At 39.3% G+C, this 17,489-nt stretch overlaps 2 protein-coding genes across 8 annotated transcripts; one reads left to right on the top strand and one right to left on the bottom strand.

Moving 5' to 3' along the window:
- The first annotated feature begins 413 nt into the window (after positions 1–413).
- LOC149026316 (nuclear transcription factor Y subunit C-2-like) lies at positions 414–7,085 on the top strand. 7 transcript variants are annotated; one of them, XM_089146594.1, is made up of 3 exons: positions 414–525; positions 1,699–1,864; positions 5,913–7,085. In XM_089146594.1, exon 3 carries the CDS (start codon positions 6,010–6,012, stop codon positions 6,772–6,774), a length of 765 nt encoding a protein of 254 aa, XP_089002720.1. In that variant the 5' UTR covers positions 414–525; positions 1,699–1,864; positions 5,913–6,009; the 3' UTR covers positions 6,775–7,085. The 7 variants fall into 7 exon arrangements, with proteins under 7 accessions (XP_089002720.1, XP_089002721.1, XP_089002719.1 ...); XM_089146597.1 differs by having other exon boundaries at positions 476–492; XM_089146598.1 differs by lacking the exon at positions 414–525 and adding an exon at positions 574–590.
- A 962-nt stretch (positions 7,086–8,047) lies between these two features.
- Positions 8,048–15,804, bottom strand: LOC149026315 (putative potassium transporter 11). Its single transcript, XM_089146592.1, has 8 exons — positions 14,960–15,804; positions 14,489–14,714; positions 13,504–13,749; positions 11,282–11,332; positions 10,888–11,148; positions 10,608–10,775; positions 10,254–10,508; positions 8,048–9,340 (listed from the first exon to the last, which is right to left on the bottom strand). The coding sequence occupies exons 1-8, from the start codon at positions 15,128–15,130 to the stop codon at positions 8,286–8,288; spliced, it is 2,433 nt and encodes an 810-aa protein (XP_089002718.1). The 5' UTR covers positions 15,131–15,804; the 3' UTR covers positions 8,048–8,285.
- Between the last annotated feature and the right edge of the window lie 1,685 nt (positions 15,805–17,489).

Below are 17,489 nucleotides of genomic sequence, written 5' to 3'. Positions count from 1 at the left end.
TTCACTTAACGGTTCAAATTTACTCCATCTCGAGTATAACGCTTTCGGTGACACGTAAAACTTTTGCGGGACCCACAAGCACCAAGTGGCAAAATCTGGTACAATTCGCATACTGCACCTTGCATGTGAAGGTATAATGAGCGGGACCCACACACTGCCCATTAAAATCTTTCCAATTTTTGACCCACTACTGCCCCTCTCCTCTCACAGTCTTATTTCGCGTATTTCAGAAGTTTAGTTTTACCGTACGATTCCGAAATGACTAGAATGCCCCCAACCGCCGCTCTCCGTTTCCGTACGCTTCTGACAATACACCAATGACAATAGCCCACGTGCAGAATCTAGGTCGGCTCTGACTCTCTCTGTTTACACGTGCCTTTCGCGACAGATTCCCTGCAACTCTCAAATTCAAAGTTTAAATGACCCTTCCCCTCCTTTTCACCTCTTTCTAGGGCTCACCATTTCACGGGTCTTCAAAGCTTTTCTTTTCTGGTACGAAGTTCTTCAGAGCTTAAGCTTGGCCTCGTAAGAACTCTCTTATGCAATCCTTAACCTCTTAATGTCTGTGGTTGCCTCATGTACCATGATGTGTGAGTGTATTTCAAAGCTTTCAGGTTTTTATATGCAAAAACTTTGGTTTATTTGTTACTCTTTATCATTTGTTAGGGTTTCTGGCGATTAAGGGGAAATTTCTTCTTCTCAGGCTTGTTTAAAACTGTAACTGTGGTTATTGTGTTTGTTTGATCGTACGTTAGTTTGTAATGGCAGTGGGGCTGGAATAATTGAACTTCAATTTTGCGAACTTAGAAGTACTGGCTACATGCACGAAATTTAGGCTTTTCTTTTAGTCGGATCATGTGCAGATATATGACTAGATCAAGTATGAAGGATGAAATAGGAGATTCTTGATACATTCTTGAGTGCCATCGTTTGTTTATGAGTCATTTAGTGTGTCGGGAGCGTCTTCTGATATAAAATTTCTGGCCCTTCTACAACCTTGTTGTTGATTTGGTAGGCAAGCTGGATCACCGTACCGTCTCCTTGTGTCAAGGTGGTGCTGGGTGGTGTCAACACTGCTGTGCTTTTCCAACATAACTAGTTGGATTATTCTTTGAAGGGTTCCCATGACTTCTTCCATGGAGGCAAGTCATGTATCTAGGTTATGTTGGTTGAAAGTCTAATCAATGCAAATACTTTCTGTAGAAAGCAGAAAATCGTTGGAAACTGTGTTGCTTAAACATGCATGTTTATGTTATCCTTTCATGCATGCCCTGTGGTCGGCTGAGTTCATGTAGCTCTGTTTTGTGTTGCAAAGACATCATTTATTTTGGTGATGCAGCATTTTGATTGTATTCCAACCTAATTCATCCCATGGGGTGAGGTGTTGGAGACTACGTGTTACAAATTAAAAGATCTCTCTGCCAACTTCTGTGATTGGCATAGAATCTTCTGCCAACTTCTGTGATTGGCATAGAATCTTGTTTTCAATGTTTTTCTAGATTAGATATGAGTGATGGTGCAAATTTGACGGGTTAGAAAGTTTTTTTTTTTTTTTTGGGGGGGGGGGGGGGGACCCTAAATCAGGCCTGCTTAGAGCTTAGAAGTATGCTGCATTTGACTTAAGTCTCGAATCCCTTCCAACATGGTTAGAGGTGCTAATTCTTTTTCCTCTCAAATTTGATAATTGTGTTGATTTAGGATATTGTTTTCCATGTGATCTTGTCATTGTTCGACAACATGCGATCAAGTGTGAAGTAACTTGAGCTGGTACTAGAAATACATAAATCGACGCATGGGGCAGTCAAAGATTGTACGATGCAGGTCCACTGCCTTGGAGTGACACAAAGTGGTGAATCCAATGGAGGTAAAACAGGTCCAATTTAGGTATTTGGTGTAAGATATTTAGAAATTTTATTTATTTTTACTTTCGTATTAAAATGAGATATTTTATTTTGATAGCTTAAGTAGGAGATGGTTACTAGGTTTTGGTTGAATACTTAATTTGAATTTCCAAATTAGAATATATTTGTTTTCATTTGGGTTTCTTTTCTATTTTGGCACATGTAACAGTTTAATTAGAATTTGAAGATTTGAAGAATGGAATAGTGAAATGTTGGTGGGTGCTTGGTGGCCAAAGTGATTGTACAATTTTCTTCTTCCTCGTCCTATCTTGCGATTCTCTCTCTGCCTGTGCAATTCTGGTATCCCCTTCTCAGATTACTTACTCCTCTTAAAACTGGCTCTGCACCAAGTCGTTCTAAAGCCAAAGGATCTATTTCCTTTCATGTCATACGTCCACTCATTGCCTTCCCTGTCAATCCCTCTCACCTCATCACCTTTCCCTATCTGAATTCTCATTGTCATTCTGCAGTTACCACCAGTTTTTTTTTTTTTTTGGGGTTGAGGGGGGGGGGGGGGGGGGGGGAACCACTTAGTGAAGGGTTATAGAATATGTGTGCGTGAATAAATGGAAACAATTTTCCCCCCTTCTGTACTGTACTGCTGTATTTTTACATGTTTGCCAGTGTTAGTCATATTCTAAATCGACATGCACAATCCATTTCTCTCACTTTCAGCACCAACCTTATTGGTTTCACTAATCACTTCCTTAGATGATAGTATGTTACAATCATGTCAGGTTACATTTTCTGACATGGACAGACTGGTGGACTTCTTGAAAGAGAACAATGCAGAAGTATTATATACTGAACCAGGGAAGCCAGTGAGTTGATTTCAGGGTCAGCATAATTAGGATTGACAAATTGGATAACTGAAACTCTATTGTTGTTGTTCTGTTTCCTTTTCCTCCAGTTTGCATAAGAAGAGAGATCATTAAAGAAAAAGGATAAGAAGAAGGCGGAATAGAAGAGAAAGAAAGGAGCAAGGGGTTAAGTTTGGGTCTCTCAGCCAGATTTTCTCAGAATCTCAGCCCATTATCCTCTCACCCCACAGTCTCTTCTAGCTAGTCTGGCAGCTATAACCAATAACCATAACTGCTTCGTCATCAGTCTTTGTTCTCTTCTGCTCAGCCGTACACTACAGCCCAAATTACGAGCATCACAGTCCCAATCTAATTAGGAAACTAAATAAATATATATTTGATTCATAAATAAAATAGAAAATTTCTGGAAAATATAGCTGCCATGCTTGAAAATTCTGACTTCTGAAAGCATCCTTATTCAAGGCAGTATGCATTGTGGCACTGTTCATGTAAACTGTACTATGGACAGTGTTCGGTCATGTTTTCTTCATATTTTGATCTACATCAGAGAATCATAACTTCAAACATGAAAATAATAATATTTAGGATATTTATTTCATCCTTTGAGATAAATTTCGGGAAAAATAATTTTGGTGTTAATCTATCAAAATTTAGTACAGAGATGCATGGAATGTAATAGTCTAGGGCTGATACAGAAGTCCTGTATTAAGATGGATCAGAATTTATTTATCCTGGATTGGAGATCTAGTACTTCAATGTGATTTGGATCTGATGTGATGAACGTAAATATTTAATGATTGCAGGCTTGCTTCAGAGGTTGGGAGGGATCAAGCTGTATATATTCTCTTATAGTGATGAAAAGAATGTTATGAGTTTAAGGGCAAGAATAGATAAATTCTTCTAGAGGCCAGTGATGTAGCCCCACTTATTGTAGGGCACTTCTTCCGAGATCTTTTAACAGAACAAACTGATATGTGACAAAGGGAGAGTTTCTTGATATTTCAGTTATGGGATATGGGATAGATTATATGACCTTGATTGGGTTTGAACTAGTGGCCTCTGAATTTCATGGTTGGTTAATTTGAATGAGGTAGTATCAAGAATGATGGGGGGGGGGGGGTGTTAGTTTTGGAAAAATTTAGAATGGTGGAATGGGGCAGGTTCTTGAGATATGGGTCGAAAAGGATGGGGCTTCAAGGGATGTGGGTAATGATATAGGCATATGATCCACTAAGTTTTGTTGGGGGTTAAATTGGGAGATATAAGGGTTCTTGTTTTGGGGTTTTAGAGAGTGGAAATTCAAGAAAGTACCTATGTCTTGAAATTGGATTGTCATAGCAGAGGTCAAACAGACATCCGAGATCTCTTGGGTTGGAGGTATGATATATATAGTATGGGACAGAGAATGGTTAGGTTGGCAAGATCTGACTTTGGTTGTCTTGGGAACTCCAAAAATTTAATAAAATTCAAGAAAAATAGAAAAAAGGATGATAGGAATTCTGTAGGCTGCCAGGAGTACCTTAATGGAGCCTTGAGGATGGAATATTCAGATGGAGAATGAAAGATTGATCTTTGATCATCAACCAGTTGCAGGAGTGTAGGCTTGGTTTCTCCTTTAGAACCCTTCTTAGCCTTGGATCTTCAATTCCCAATTGAGGACTTACTAACAAACACACAGGGAATTACTCGAAGAAAAGCTTTCTTATTCAATATTCAGTCTGATCTCTCCCCCATCAAGTGGAGGGGTTCCATTAATACATAATATGCTGGATTCCTAATCTGATTTGGACTCAAAGCCAGATTCTAACTCGAATTTAGAAACTAACTCAACAAACTACTAGACTTAAAATAAGGCGCTTAAAATTGGGGGGAAAAAAACTCCTCTCATATAACTCAATTTGGATCAATTAAATTAATAATTTACATATGGGTGTTTGACCTTTATTTAATATGTTTATGTGGTGTAATGAGCCTATTCTATGGGATTTTTATCAGGTCCATTTATGACAAAGAAATGGACCATCTATTTCCCTTTGGATGAAGGACAGATGTCCATCAGTCACATCCTATGGTTCAGATTAAATTAAAATAGAAACTTTTCTATTATCTAAATCTTACCTCAACCTTTGGATGTGATTGATAGACTTGTGTCCTTCATCCAGAGGGAAATGTCAGAAATGGACCTATTCCCTATTCTATGGGCCCAAATGTTTAGCTTCCAACACCCATATCAACCATCGGTTGTTGATTCTAAAGGAAAATAGACCTGTTTGGTGCTACATCCGCATTATCCAATCTTTACCCGGAAGGTCTTGTAGTACACCAACCCCTCCCCCCCTCTTTTTCTTTCTCTCTCTCCTTTGAACTTGATGAAGTGCTAATGGAATTCTTCTGTGAAGTCATGTGTGGGTTAACTGAGCTGAGAATTGGAACTAAAGATTTGAAACTTGGTAATGTGTTTGAAAATGCTTTTTTATTTTTTATTTTTTATTTTTAGGCTTTGACTTGGTAAGATGGTATGCAAAAGTGGCGTTAATGTGGTCTTTTGTCATTTTCTTACTTAATTTTTTTTTATATATATTTTAATTTGGGGGTGTGATGTGGGTGCACTACCTCGGACCAATCCAAATCTGGGAACCTAGGCGAAGATTGGGAAATTTATTTATATCTATCTTGGGATTAACATTCAAGATTTTATTTTGATAGCTATGTAGGATATAGCTACTGGGATTTGTTTTCCTAATTAGTTTGACTCTGCAAGTTAGGATTGGGTTTTCTTCAATTCATATTGGTTTAGTACTGTGCTATTGTGCAATAAGATCTCAAATTTGATGTGTCATATGTGCTTGTCTAGCTTGATCTTGTGTGATTCTTCCCACCCCTATCATGTTATCTTTCTGCCCCCAATGACTCTGATAAACTCTCTTTTACCTGTCAAACCTCTTTTAGATAACCCAAGGAACAGACACATTGTTATTATCTAAAGCTTAGAAAGTTCTCTTTTGTACAATCCCAGGCTTGTTTAGGTAGGGCTCACCACCCTCTCCCCCTCCCCGCTGCCCTCCCCACTCTTGTTGTATTTTCTTCCCTTCGGGATGTTAGGTGTTTATATTTTATTTATTCACTCATAAATATTCGTTGCACTCTGTTTAGTCGCTGAATCTTCTAAATTTTAATGGTTGTGTACCAGGCTGCTGCTACATCTTTGGGCCTTTCTTTACATTTTTGAAGTGATGATTGGAGGCAACTAGGTTGAACAAGGCAAAGGATACTTCTAGATATTGGGAATGGATCAGTCTGAAGACCAGCAGCAGCAACACCCAGTGACAGGAGCAAGTGCAGGTCAAGTATCCTACTCAACCCCCTACCAAGCTGGACCCATGGTGGTGTCAGGTGCGCCTGCAGTAGCAGTTACCTCAACCCAGCCGGCAGCTGCCTTCTCTGCTTCTCAACACCAGCTTGCGTATCAGCAGGCTCAACACTTCCATCATCAACAGCAACAGCAGCAGCAGCAGCAACTTCAAGTTTTCTGGTCCAACCAGATCCAAGAAATTGAGCAAACAACTGATTTCAAGAACCACAGCCTTCCGCTTGCACGGATCAAGAAGATTATGAAGGCTGATGAGGATGTCCGGATGATATCAGCTGAGGCTCCTGTTGTATTTGCAAAGGCCTGTGAGATGTTCATCTTGGAATTAACACTAAGATCATGGATCCATACAGAGGAGAACAAGCGACGAACACTGCAGAAGAATGACATTGCTGCTGCCATAACGAGGACGGACATATTTGACTTCCTGGTTGACATTGTCCCAAGGGACGAGTTAAAGGAGGAAGGACTAGGGATTCCCCGGGTACCCGCAGTTGGCGCCCCAGCAGATTCTATCCCATACTACTATGTGCCTCCTCCTCACCAAGTCGGTGCCCCAGCAGCAGCGCTATATGCTTCCCAGCCTCGCCCGGCTGTGCCATATGTGCCTAGCATCCCATGGCCTCACCCTCCTCAGCAGCAACAAACCCAGCAATCTCAGCAGCAGCAAACCAACGTGTGATGGCGCCTGGGGTATGGACTATTTCAAAGGTCTGTCCCTGCTGTGTTGATGTTACAACTAGGTAGAGAGTGATATATATCAAATGTACAAGGCTTTCTATTATGTGTGCTTCTCTAGGTAATATTGCGACAGGTGTTAGTGTTGTGTATTATGTCTTGGTCATGAATATTATTCTGTTATAGACTTGCAGTGGCAGGATTTAGTATCTAGTAATACTTGATTTTATGGCAAGGTCTGAGTGGCATTTTCAGAAGGTGAATCCAATATGCCTTTGACTTCCATTATCTCTACCTAGGTTCCTGAAGAGAGTGCGAGGCTTTCTTGCTCCCCTTGACCTACACTATAACTATGGGAAGTTCATGGACTTAAGTGGGAGGGCAAATGGTTGAATTTGAAGCTGAAATTGGCCTAGTGGTCAATTCGTGTGGTTTGGGTGGATAAGCCTTGTAGCCAACCATTTCCCCTGTTCCTTCTGTTGCAACAACCCTCTTTGCAATTTCTTCACGCCATTCTCTTAGCAGCCTCCCTCACCTTTTTACCCCTAAAACATGACAAAGATCTCTTATTAAGTCCCTTCTTGTACATCGAAGGACATTTGGTTGTGAAAAAGTTAATTAATTTCAATAGCTTTACTCGCTAGTCTGCTAACCAAAAGACCTTCCAACAACTTCAAGCTTTCTGGCGTCAGGTTTGGAATGCGAAAGTGATTGTTCACGGTCTTCACTTACGACCTAGACCTTCCAAGTCAGATATGAGTATGACGCGATTCTTTACCAGCGTGAGCTATGACCTAAGATTGTATAACTTTCTTAAGGAAAATATTTCCTGCATTCGCTGCGTGTAAACTTCTTTTTCTAGGGTTAAAAATCGCTGCGAGCAAACTGTCCTTGTCATTAATGGCGTACACGAAAGTTAGCTAAAACTCCACCCAGGTCTACAGCACAGGCAGGGATTGGCGTACCAGCTTGGAAGGCTCCTGTCCTTGCGGTGACTCGTCTGAGACAGAAAACGGATATGAACCAGTCAGATCAACTCCCTGCCTTGCCTAGCACACAATAAGGAAAGATTCACTTCTGAATACTCACAAAATATATTAGAGCTGAAACTCCATTGGGTCAGTTGTGAGTTTTACCCACAAGACCCTCTTGTGTGGTTAAATAGCGTCAGGAAAGCAAATTGTTATCTCTGAAAGGGAGTGATTCCCAGCTTCCGCCTCTTTTGCAAGAAAGCTGTTGAGGCAATCACAATTTAATCCAAGATCAATACGTCAAAATGGGGCAACGCTAGCAAGGCCGCCTTGAATTATAATGAAATGGCCTAAATCATTTCCACAGCTCTAGTTTTTGCTAGGTAGCTGGGGAAGCCATGTAACCACTCCCTTGCCGTCCCTACCTGACAACAGCCATTGCCGTTAAAATGTTTTCAGCCAGCGACACCATACGATAGACAATGCTGAAACCAAGTGAAGACATGTAATCATGGATCTCTATTATTAAACTAGCCCCAAAAAATTAAACAGAAAATATCTGCCCCACATTCAAGAGGTTCTCATGAGGAACATTGAAGATCACACTGTTTTCCCTGCAAATTTTTCTAAGGAATGCATAAATGTAATCTATAGCAATCTTCTTAAATACCCTTGAACCCCTTCTTGACCTTATCACTGTATTTCCTAGTATGTGCACCACCCCAGCATCTCTGCAATTGTTCAAAAAGTCCAACTCGCCCATTTCATTCTGGCTGCTTTGCCCCAGTGACCTCACACTGTTGGTTGCCAATGGAGACTTAGTAGGAACGATTGCATCCTCGTCTGATATTGTGCGTTCCACGTTGGAGGTGAATGTACTGTTGTTATCTGTTAGCCGGAAGTCCCCTGACTGCATGCTTTGCAGACCATCAATGTTTTGCACACCATTCAAACTGTAATCTTCTGAATCCGAACATCCTTCCATCATCGACTCAAGCCGGACAAATAGCACAAGGCTGTCAAAAAGCATCTTCTCAAAGTCATCATCCTTCTTGTGGAGATCCTTGTAACCATACCTTGCAACACATCGAAAGATATGGTAGTTCTTAGGCCCAATCCGTTTTACAAGGAATCTCTCTTCTTGAGGCACTGTGTACACAGGAAGGTACTTCACACATACAAAAACAACAACTGAATGGATAGCAGGAAGGTTGGTGATGAAGTGAGAGAAAATGTGAGGTACCCCGCTAGCTAATTCGGTGTACACAAAGCCTATACCAGGGACTCGGACCAACCCCAAACTGGGACCTAGCCCAAGAATCCATGCGATGGAAACCTTACTGTGCATCTCAAATTCATAACGCTTTACTGTTCCATAATGCCAAGTATACATGATGATCAGAAATCCGGATGCAATTACAAGTGGGACCCAACCACCTTGATCAATCTTGAACAGTACAGCCGTAAAGAATGATAGTTCCACAGCTAATGATAAAACAGTGAAGAGCAGGACCAGACTCCAATGGCAATGCCAAACAAGCAACATGATCAGAATCATGAGAGATGTTGTCACCAGCATGACTACCACAACCGCTGTTCCTATTTTTGACACAAAAAGATCTATCAATGTGATGTGGATCCTAAGCCGGGGAGGGGAAATGAAAAAAAAAAAACACACTTTCAGAAGTCGAGAGGATTAACAGAAGGTAGATATCTGCATTTAAGCAATTCTTCAAACTGATGTGAAAGAATTCTCGTTCATTTCATTTGATTGTGTCTAGAAATTGAAAGCAAGTGTTACTCATGCGGGCCGGCTAACCATGCCATGGCAGATTAAAAATGTTAGGACTTTCAAGTTCTTTATGTTGTTAATTCTTTTTTATTTGGGGTTACAGGATTTGGGGGGGTTGTGTGCAGTGGTGTGTGGCAGTAAGGAATTAAACTATGATGACTCGATTCCCTTCCATGAAGATTTGAATAATAATAAATCAAATCAAGTTTCTGAGACATTGCTGTAAAGTCTGCAACCAGCCTAGTTGCAGTATGGATTTCTAGTATGACCCATCACAATATTCATGTGTTAGCGTCTTCAATATAAAATCTGCAACAACCAGCATAAAATCTAGCAATCAAAAGATCCATCTGATCTTGTATTATCTTACAAATTCACTTGGTCACTGAAGACTTTCCAGAAGATACTGGCAAAGATCCGATGTATGAATCTTTTAAAAGCTTCCAGCTACTCATCAGACCTTCCTGGATCTTATAACCTCCAAAAGACTGGGACTCATGTACAGGAAATGTCTCTTCATTCAATGAAATTTAGTTACTGATTTTCCAGATTTCTGAGACACAACTTCAAGATGATTTGACTACTGGAGAGGTCTCAGTGCATTGGTTTTCTAGGGGAATTTCGTTGTGAGGTAGCAAGTTTATGGTGAATATAAGCACGAATAAGAAAAATTCTGGAATAACGCAAATACATTGCATGAAATCAAATAGAAAAACTTACCATATGCATTTCCAATCTGGCTCTGATTTTTGAATCCAGCAGTGACAGAAATACAGAGAATCATCAGGATCCAATTCATCTCAGGAATATATACCTGACCAAGGAACTTCTTTGATGTATGAACAACCTTAACTCTTGGAAAACAGCCTAGTGCTAGGGCCTGTTTGATAATTGAGAATGTTGCAGATATGGTAGCTTGACTAGCAACAATAGCAGCCAATGTTCCAACAATAAACATAGGCCAGTATACACCCCCTACAAAGTAGGCAAAAACCAATTTCTATGACTGTATACATTAACTACAAGTCTACAACATGGAGTAAATGTAATGAGAAGTGTGAAATCAGAACAAACCTGGAATTGAACGATAAAATGCATCTCCCACATGGTCCCGATTTTTCATAAGATAAGCAGCTTGTCCTGAGTAGGCTAAAAGAAGGCTAGGGAACACAATCACTGTGAATGCAATCTGAACAGCCAACACTGGGAAATGTCCTAGGTCTGCAAAGAGTGCTTCTGTCCCTGCAACAGTGAGAAGTTCCAACTATTTTCTTATGATTCAGTTTGTTTCCATCAGATTCTTTGCATAGATTAGTCTGAGAAGAAAATGCTTAGCATAACAGAGAAAGATGACCTGTGATACTAAGCATGACCCCTCCAAGAGAGGTCCAACCATCTTTCCCTCCTCGCCTGAGGTACCGAACAATGTAAACTGGGGAGAAAGCTTTTAGAACAGTGCTATCATGCTTCCATATGTTGAATGCACCAATACCTCCAATGAGGAGAAACCAAAGGAGGACAATTGGAGCAAACAGCCATCCAACTCTATCTGTTCCAAAATGTTGCATACTAAACAAACCTACTAAAATTATCACAGCAACAATGATAACTACATCTGCACAACAGACAAAAATAAAAGAATCAAATTTCAGATCCCAAAAAGAAAACAAGATAGTTGATTCTTACTGAAGGAATAAGAAGCAAAATAGCTAAAACAACTGCATGTATGCCTCAGAAGCAAAAAGTACCGTTACTCATATGAGGGTGGTCTATCTTTATTCCCCCAGCAGCTGAAAGCACTACAGCATACCAAAAAAGAAGAAAAAAAAGAATCAATAAATAAAGGTTCTGGTTCAGCATCATTTAACTGCATTACAGAGAAAAAGTTTCCACATCCATAAGTACTTCGTGATAGCATTTTTAGGACCTTGAAATAGAAGAACAGTTGAACTGAGTAACAAGTACGGAATATGATGATAAAAGAGATTTAAACAAGGTTATTTCAAGGCACTCTGGAGAAGATACTGTAGGTTATGATATTTGGCAAGCTCAGTCAGAAAAAAAAAATCAAAAGATTATGACAATTTAATGGATTGCTGGGAGCATAACATGCGTGTTACATTGACGGCTAAATGAATCCCACCCCTTTAATAGGGGGTGGGATTTTAAAGGGGCGGAATTTCAAACAGCAGGACCTGTACCAATCATATTAGAGGATGGGATTTACTCCATTCTGCTAGCATGAGAGACGTGCACATCATGCATCCTTTTAGCCTAATTTTATTTTATAGGTAAATGAATTATATTGGTACTGGAAAGATTCATATTGTAATCAATACAAAGTAATAACAGGCACTCCTTAACAGGATATTAAAAAGATTAAAAAATGCACCCAAAAAAGGAAAAAGACTAAAACATAAATAGTTATAGACAAACCTTCCAAAAGCAAAAGTAGCTTAGCAATACATATCATAATTATGATAGGAATATGGGATAGAAAATCTTAATACAGTTTTTGTCACTGAAAAACGTTAAATCCTAATCAATACAAAGTAATAACAGGCACTCCTTGACCAGGATATTAAAAAGATTAAAAAATATACCCAAAAAAGGAAAAAGACTAAAACATAAATAATTATAGACAAACCTTTTAAAAGCAAAAGTAGCTTAGCAATACATATCCTAATTATGATAGGAATATGGGATAGAAAATCTTAATTCTGTTTTTGTCACTGAAAAACGTTAAATCCTGTCCGACTAGAAAATGGATAGCCATCATATGAGGTCACATGAGCCAATAGCATCAGAAAACATTTGATTCCCAGTTATATAGCTCAGTCATCAGAGGGCTGGAATTAGCCAGCAATGAAAAACAAAGGGCCTATCCGGTGCAAGGGGCTCCCACCACTTCAGGGTCCAGTAGGGTCATAAAGTATGCAGAGACTCGTAACCATGACGACTAGTTTGTAATGCATTAGCCAGTATTGGTGGGATAAAATATAACATCTAAAGCAGACCTGATCCCTTTCAATGCTTTATAGGATTGAAAGGGCTACTAACCTAATCAAACAGAAAAAATGCCGAATTTGTGCCTGAGAAATACCAATGGAAAATATCTTCCTCAGCCAAGACGGATACATCTTTGAATTCTTAGTGTTTTTTTTTTCTTTTTCTTTTTTTGGATGAACAAAAAATATATTAACCAACAAGGAGAAACGAAGGGGGGGGGGGGAATTCAATCTTAAAGGGAGAGGCTGAAAGGAGGAGGTAAGGCCCCAGGTAACAACAATAAGCCTGTTCCTTGGGGTGTCACTAACTGGGGGATGGGGATGGGGTGTAGACTGTAGCCTAGAAGAAACATAAAAATAAATGGCTTTCCAAATCATGTTAATAAAGTAAGATTTGGATGTCCATCTCTTGAGGTTGCACTCCCACCACAGATGATGAATGGATGCACTGAATACCAACTTGCCAACCCGATCACAAATGAACGACCCAGAATAGAGTCTCAAAATCCAATGCCAATCCTGAGTGAAACCAAAAGAGCGTCTCGAATGGGGCCAAATGGAAGCTAAGGTTTTTCCCCAAAGAAGGTGGGAAAGGGGACAAGTAAAGAAAAGGTGCTGAAGGTTATAATCCTTGAATGGCCACGATACTAAGAAGGCTCATGTGGCCCAGAGAGATATGGTGGACCTAAAGACAGATTTGATTCAGTCTTAGCGGACTTCATACTAATTTCACCATATACAGTTAAAGAATACAACCATTGGAAAGAAGATGGAGAAGTCCTTTGGAGTACAAACTTAATAACGTATGTTTCCAATGCAAAATGTATTAGAATCAAACCTAAACTCCATATCCATGTCTAAACCAGGAAAGTTCCTAACCTCAATGAAAATTTATGGGGAAAAAATAAAAAAAAAAATTGAAAGATGAACTCTAAACAGTTCAAACATGGAAAATGAAATACCTGATATGGCTGGGGTTAGAATCCCGTCCCCAATCACCATGCATGTCCCAACAAGAACAAGAATAAGAAGTGCATTCTTCTTGTATTCATGTCCCTCTAACCATCTCTTTGTTTTTGCAGCAACTGAATTCTCAGGGAATACATGTCGGCTGTATGTTGTTAGCTCTTCATCTTTCTTGTGCTGGTTTGGTATAGTGTTCACCTTTGCATGTCGGCAGAGTAATGAATAAAGAGCAAATGTTCCACCTGCAAAGCACAGAACATGAGAATTTGGAAAGATATAACTATTACTGTCAATATAAATAGAAGGTAGTAGGTTGCTGTAATGCTGCATAATCATTGGAGGCCATTTATTAACTTGAGACGATACGATTAATGAATACTATCGTGATTTTATCAACATCAACTTAGTGGAAAAGGTGTACAATTTATTGTTAGAAAGAATCTTATATAGGGGTGCCATAGTTGTTGCACATTCATTTAACTACAAAGCAATTCCTACTTTCAAAATTTGTTTTTAGAATTCCACTAATATTTGCCACCAGATAAATCATGACATATCCTTGGAGGCAGTTAGTTAAAACTCATAACAAAGAAACATAATCAGGTGTGGGAAAAAATAATCTTAATCACGAGATGGAATCTATAATATGATGACATTGCAAGATGGAAACAGTAGCTGTCAAGGTGCCAAAGCGAGCAAGGCACCCAAAGGGGGGAGAGGAAATCAAGGCTTCAAGGCAACACCTGGATGCCTAGGCGATTCCTTGACAACTACTGCACAAATGGAATGCATCGTTAAACTATCGAACTTCATGCAGCAAAAGTGATCATTAAATTTCCAATTTCGTCTGCATTTATTAATATACATCTTTATACATATGACTGTCTAGATGTACAGAAAGCTCTATGTCTGCTCCAAAGTTTGTCAGTTCAACAGAATTAAACAGTAATATAGCTAGTTCACAGTCACAGACTAGTTTACCTTGACCATTATCATTTGCCCTCAATACCAGAAAGACATACTTGAGAAGAGGAACAAGAGTTAGTGAGTATATAATCAGTGAGAGAGCTCCGATGATGTCCTCTGGATCTTCAATTCCACGAGGAAATGTATTGTAGAAAACATATAAGGGTGATGTGCCCAGGTCTCCATATACAACACCAAGACTCTGGAATGCAAGTCTCAAAACTAACATTGCCGAAAATTTCTGGAGAAAGATGCAAAAGGAAAAGGGAAATAAATCAGCAATCTCTAAAACTGACCAATGAACTCCCAGACATCCTTTAGTCAGCTTAAATCCTCCTAAACATTATTATAAAATTATACGAGCAACGAACAGACCACCAAACACCAGAACTTCAATTGGACAAATCAGCCATGAAAACAGTTCCCTAGAAAAAGTAGGATTAAAAACGATTGGATTATAAACAGTACACTCCTATTATCCCTCACCTTTTCTCTGTACATATCTTTGATCCTCCCAGCCTCCTCGTCCATGGGCTGATCAAGCTTTTGCTCCAAATCCCACATGTTACCTCTATTAGTAGCTTCATCATCAAGTGATATCGAAGACATTGAAACCACAAGTTTGGCACCTGATTCACTACCTGCTCTTCCAATCATCGTTCCTTCTTCCCAATTGATAACCCAAAAGAAGAAAACTTAGAAGACCCCAGAAGAAGAGCGGTAAATCCACGAAGTTGAAACTTGAAATCTCAAGAACCATCCATCCATGCCATCAACATCACTAGTCTTCTGGTCTCAACAGAATCCACAAACCCAGCCGGAAAAAAAATTAACAACTGAAGATCACCCTTTTAGAAACTTTTAACTTAACTGTCATTACGAATTCCCAGGTGGGGTCAGCTTGGAATAACCAATCTCAGCTACAGAAAGAAGAAAGCCATTAAAATCCCAAGTACCCACTAATGAATGCAGAGCAGCAGCTGGAGGTCAGTCTCGAATAAATGCATCTCTTCTTCAAAGCGCCAAAATTTCTTAAACCAGCTCCAAATTCTCATAATTTCAGTCAAAACCTACTCCTTAATGCATTTCCGAGGATAACTCCACCCCACGGCTCTTCGTAGTTTACACTGCAGAATTGCAAGTTAAAGGGATTGCTGCAAAGGGAACTCGCGCGTACCTTTTCTGTGATGCTGGAAATAGAACCTCTGCATCAACGAGTGTCTCGAAGCTCGATATAGCGTTTCCTGGAAGGCTGAAACACAGCTCAAACATGGTCTTTTGAGTCTGAGAAAAAGCGAGTGGAGAAAGAGAGAGAAAAGAGAGAGAGAGAGAGAGAGAGAGAGAATTTTCTGGCATCAGCCGTTTATTTCGAAGATTCGATTTTGTAAAATAGATTAAACTAGCAATTAAAAACGTTAACTTTTTTATTACGTTTTCTCATTTACCAAAAATATTTATGTTCTCTGGGTTTGAGGGGTAAGAATGTCATTTCGTATCTTGAACATTAAAAAAAGTTATGAATTTTAAAACTTGAAATAGAATATTAGCAAAAAATAAATAAAATTTAATTTCAAGTGGTGATTGGTGAAACTTGAAAGGTGTTTTTATATGTTTATGCTGTTCTGTCAAGGTGGGCCCCAATGCGATTATTGACTGGTTTTGGTGATGTGGGCCCCACCACTTGCGTGGAGTGCATGACAGCCGTAGGAGTGGTCTTGATTTCTGACTTAGTTCGAGGGTACTCTTATCCTGTGGCTTGTGGGGTCCTGTAAAAGATATGTCGTAGACAGGATTCCACACAAGCGCTACACTAGAGTGTTCATCCTATTTCGACACGTGGTACTGTTTTATCTTGGAATCGTGAGAAATGATTGACTAGGTCAAGAAGATAGGATAATCCAATGTGACGGCTCGATGTTCCTTTCGTGTATGTTTCATGAAAGATTCAAAATTTTGCGTGTATTGTGCTAAATATGGAAAAACAAATACAGCAAGGTCTCCTCAACCTAAAACAATTTTATGGACTCTCCCTTATCAAGATTAATTGTGATGCATCTTGGAAGAAAGGTGAATCTAAAGGAGGTCTAGGAATTATTTATAGGGACTTCCAGAGAAGACCAGTATTTGCCATATCAAAATTTCAAAGCTTTGGCAGCAGCACAAAAGGGGAGGCACTAGCAATTAGAAGAGCTTTAGTTGAAGCAGCTGAAAATGGGCTATATAAGATTATAATACAATCAAATTGTTTAGTAGTTATCAGCCATATTTCTAAAGATCAGTGGTCCTCTCATATCACAATTAGGCCTATTTTAGATGATATCCTGTTTCTGAAGAGTAGATTTGAGTCACGTGTTTTCTAGCATGTTCTTAGGTTGGCAAACTCAATTGCCGGTAACAGGATAACCTAGCTAGGAAGGCAAGGTTGGCTAGGAGCACAACTTTAGTGTCTATTTCCACTCCGTAGTTGAAAGATCTTTGTATCATTTCTTCTTCGAGCTTTGCTCCTGAATAAAATCTCTTTTAACCAAAAAAAGTAATGTGCTACATCGTAGAAAAGCTCTCATGAATCATGGTGGGTCCCAAGATAACACCTCGGCATTCATGGTCGACAATGTCTAAGTCGTTACCCTGTTGTTGTGACAGTTGAATGGTTCTTTAGTTTCTTTCTGGATTGGTCACTCAGTTTGGTTCAAGTGTTTGATTTGATTTTGGTTCGCTCCAAAAGAGTTGCTAATGTTCGAAAACCAATTTGGAACTCAAATTGAACCACATTAGGGTTTGTTTTGTTGCTTCTTTTTCTTTTTATTTTTTTCTCTTTAAAAGAGTTTTTTATGTGTAGGTCTCTTTAGTGGACGATAAACTAATGTTGGGTCCCTTTCATGCAATATATTATACGTGAGTAGCAAGCAGACTAGCACTGTTAGCTGCTGTTATGAATATTCAAATTTCAAACCTGAAAAAATGAAAGTGCCCCTTGAATAATTTAATACATTGTGTTAATATATAGTTTTAAAAA

The sequence above is a fragment of the Hakea prostrata genome, chromosome 2 (assembly GCF_041222555.1).
Source record: "Hakea prostrata isolate BN-2017 chromosome 2, UWA_Hpros_2, whole genome shotgun sequence".
Taxonomy (NCBI): domain Eukaryota; kingdom Viridiplantae; phylum Streptophyta; class Magnoliopsida; order Proteales; family Proteaceae; genus Hakea; species Hakea prostrata.
This window is presented reverse-complemented; position numbering and strand designations above follow the sequence as displayed.

Excerpts from the sequence above, each read along its gene's own strand:
- LOC149026315 (XM_089146592.1), bottom strand. The coding sequence starts at position 15,130 with ATGATTGGAAGAGCAGGTAGTGAATCAGGTGCCAAACTTGTGGTTTCA. Across the intron at positions 14,715-14,959 it reads AAGATATGTACAGAGAAAAG|AAATTTTCGGCAATGTTAGT; the intron begins GTGAGGGATAAT and ends ATCTTTCTCCAG. Across the intron at positions 9,341-10,253 it reads CCAGATTGGAAATGCATATG|GAACAGCGGTTGTGGTAGTC; the intron begins GTAAGTTTTTCT and ends TGTCAAAAATAG.
- LOC149026316 (XM_089146594.1), top strand. The coding sequence starts at position 6,010 with ATGGATCAGTCTGAAGACCAGCAGCAGCAACACCCAGTGACAGGAGCA.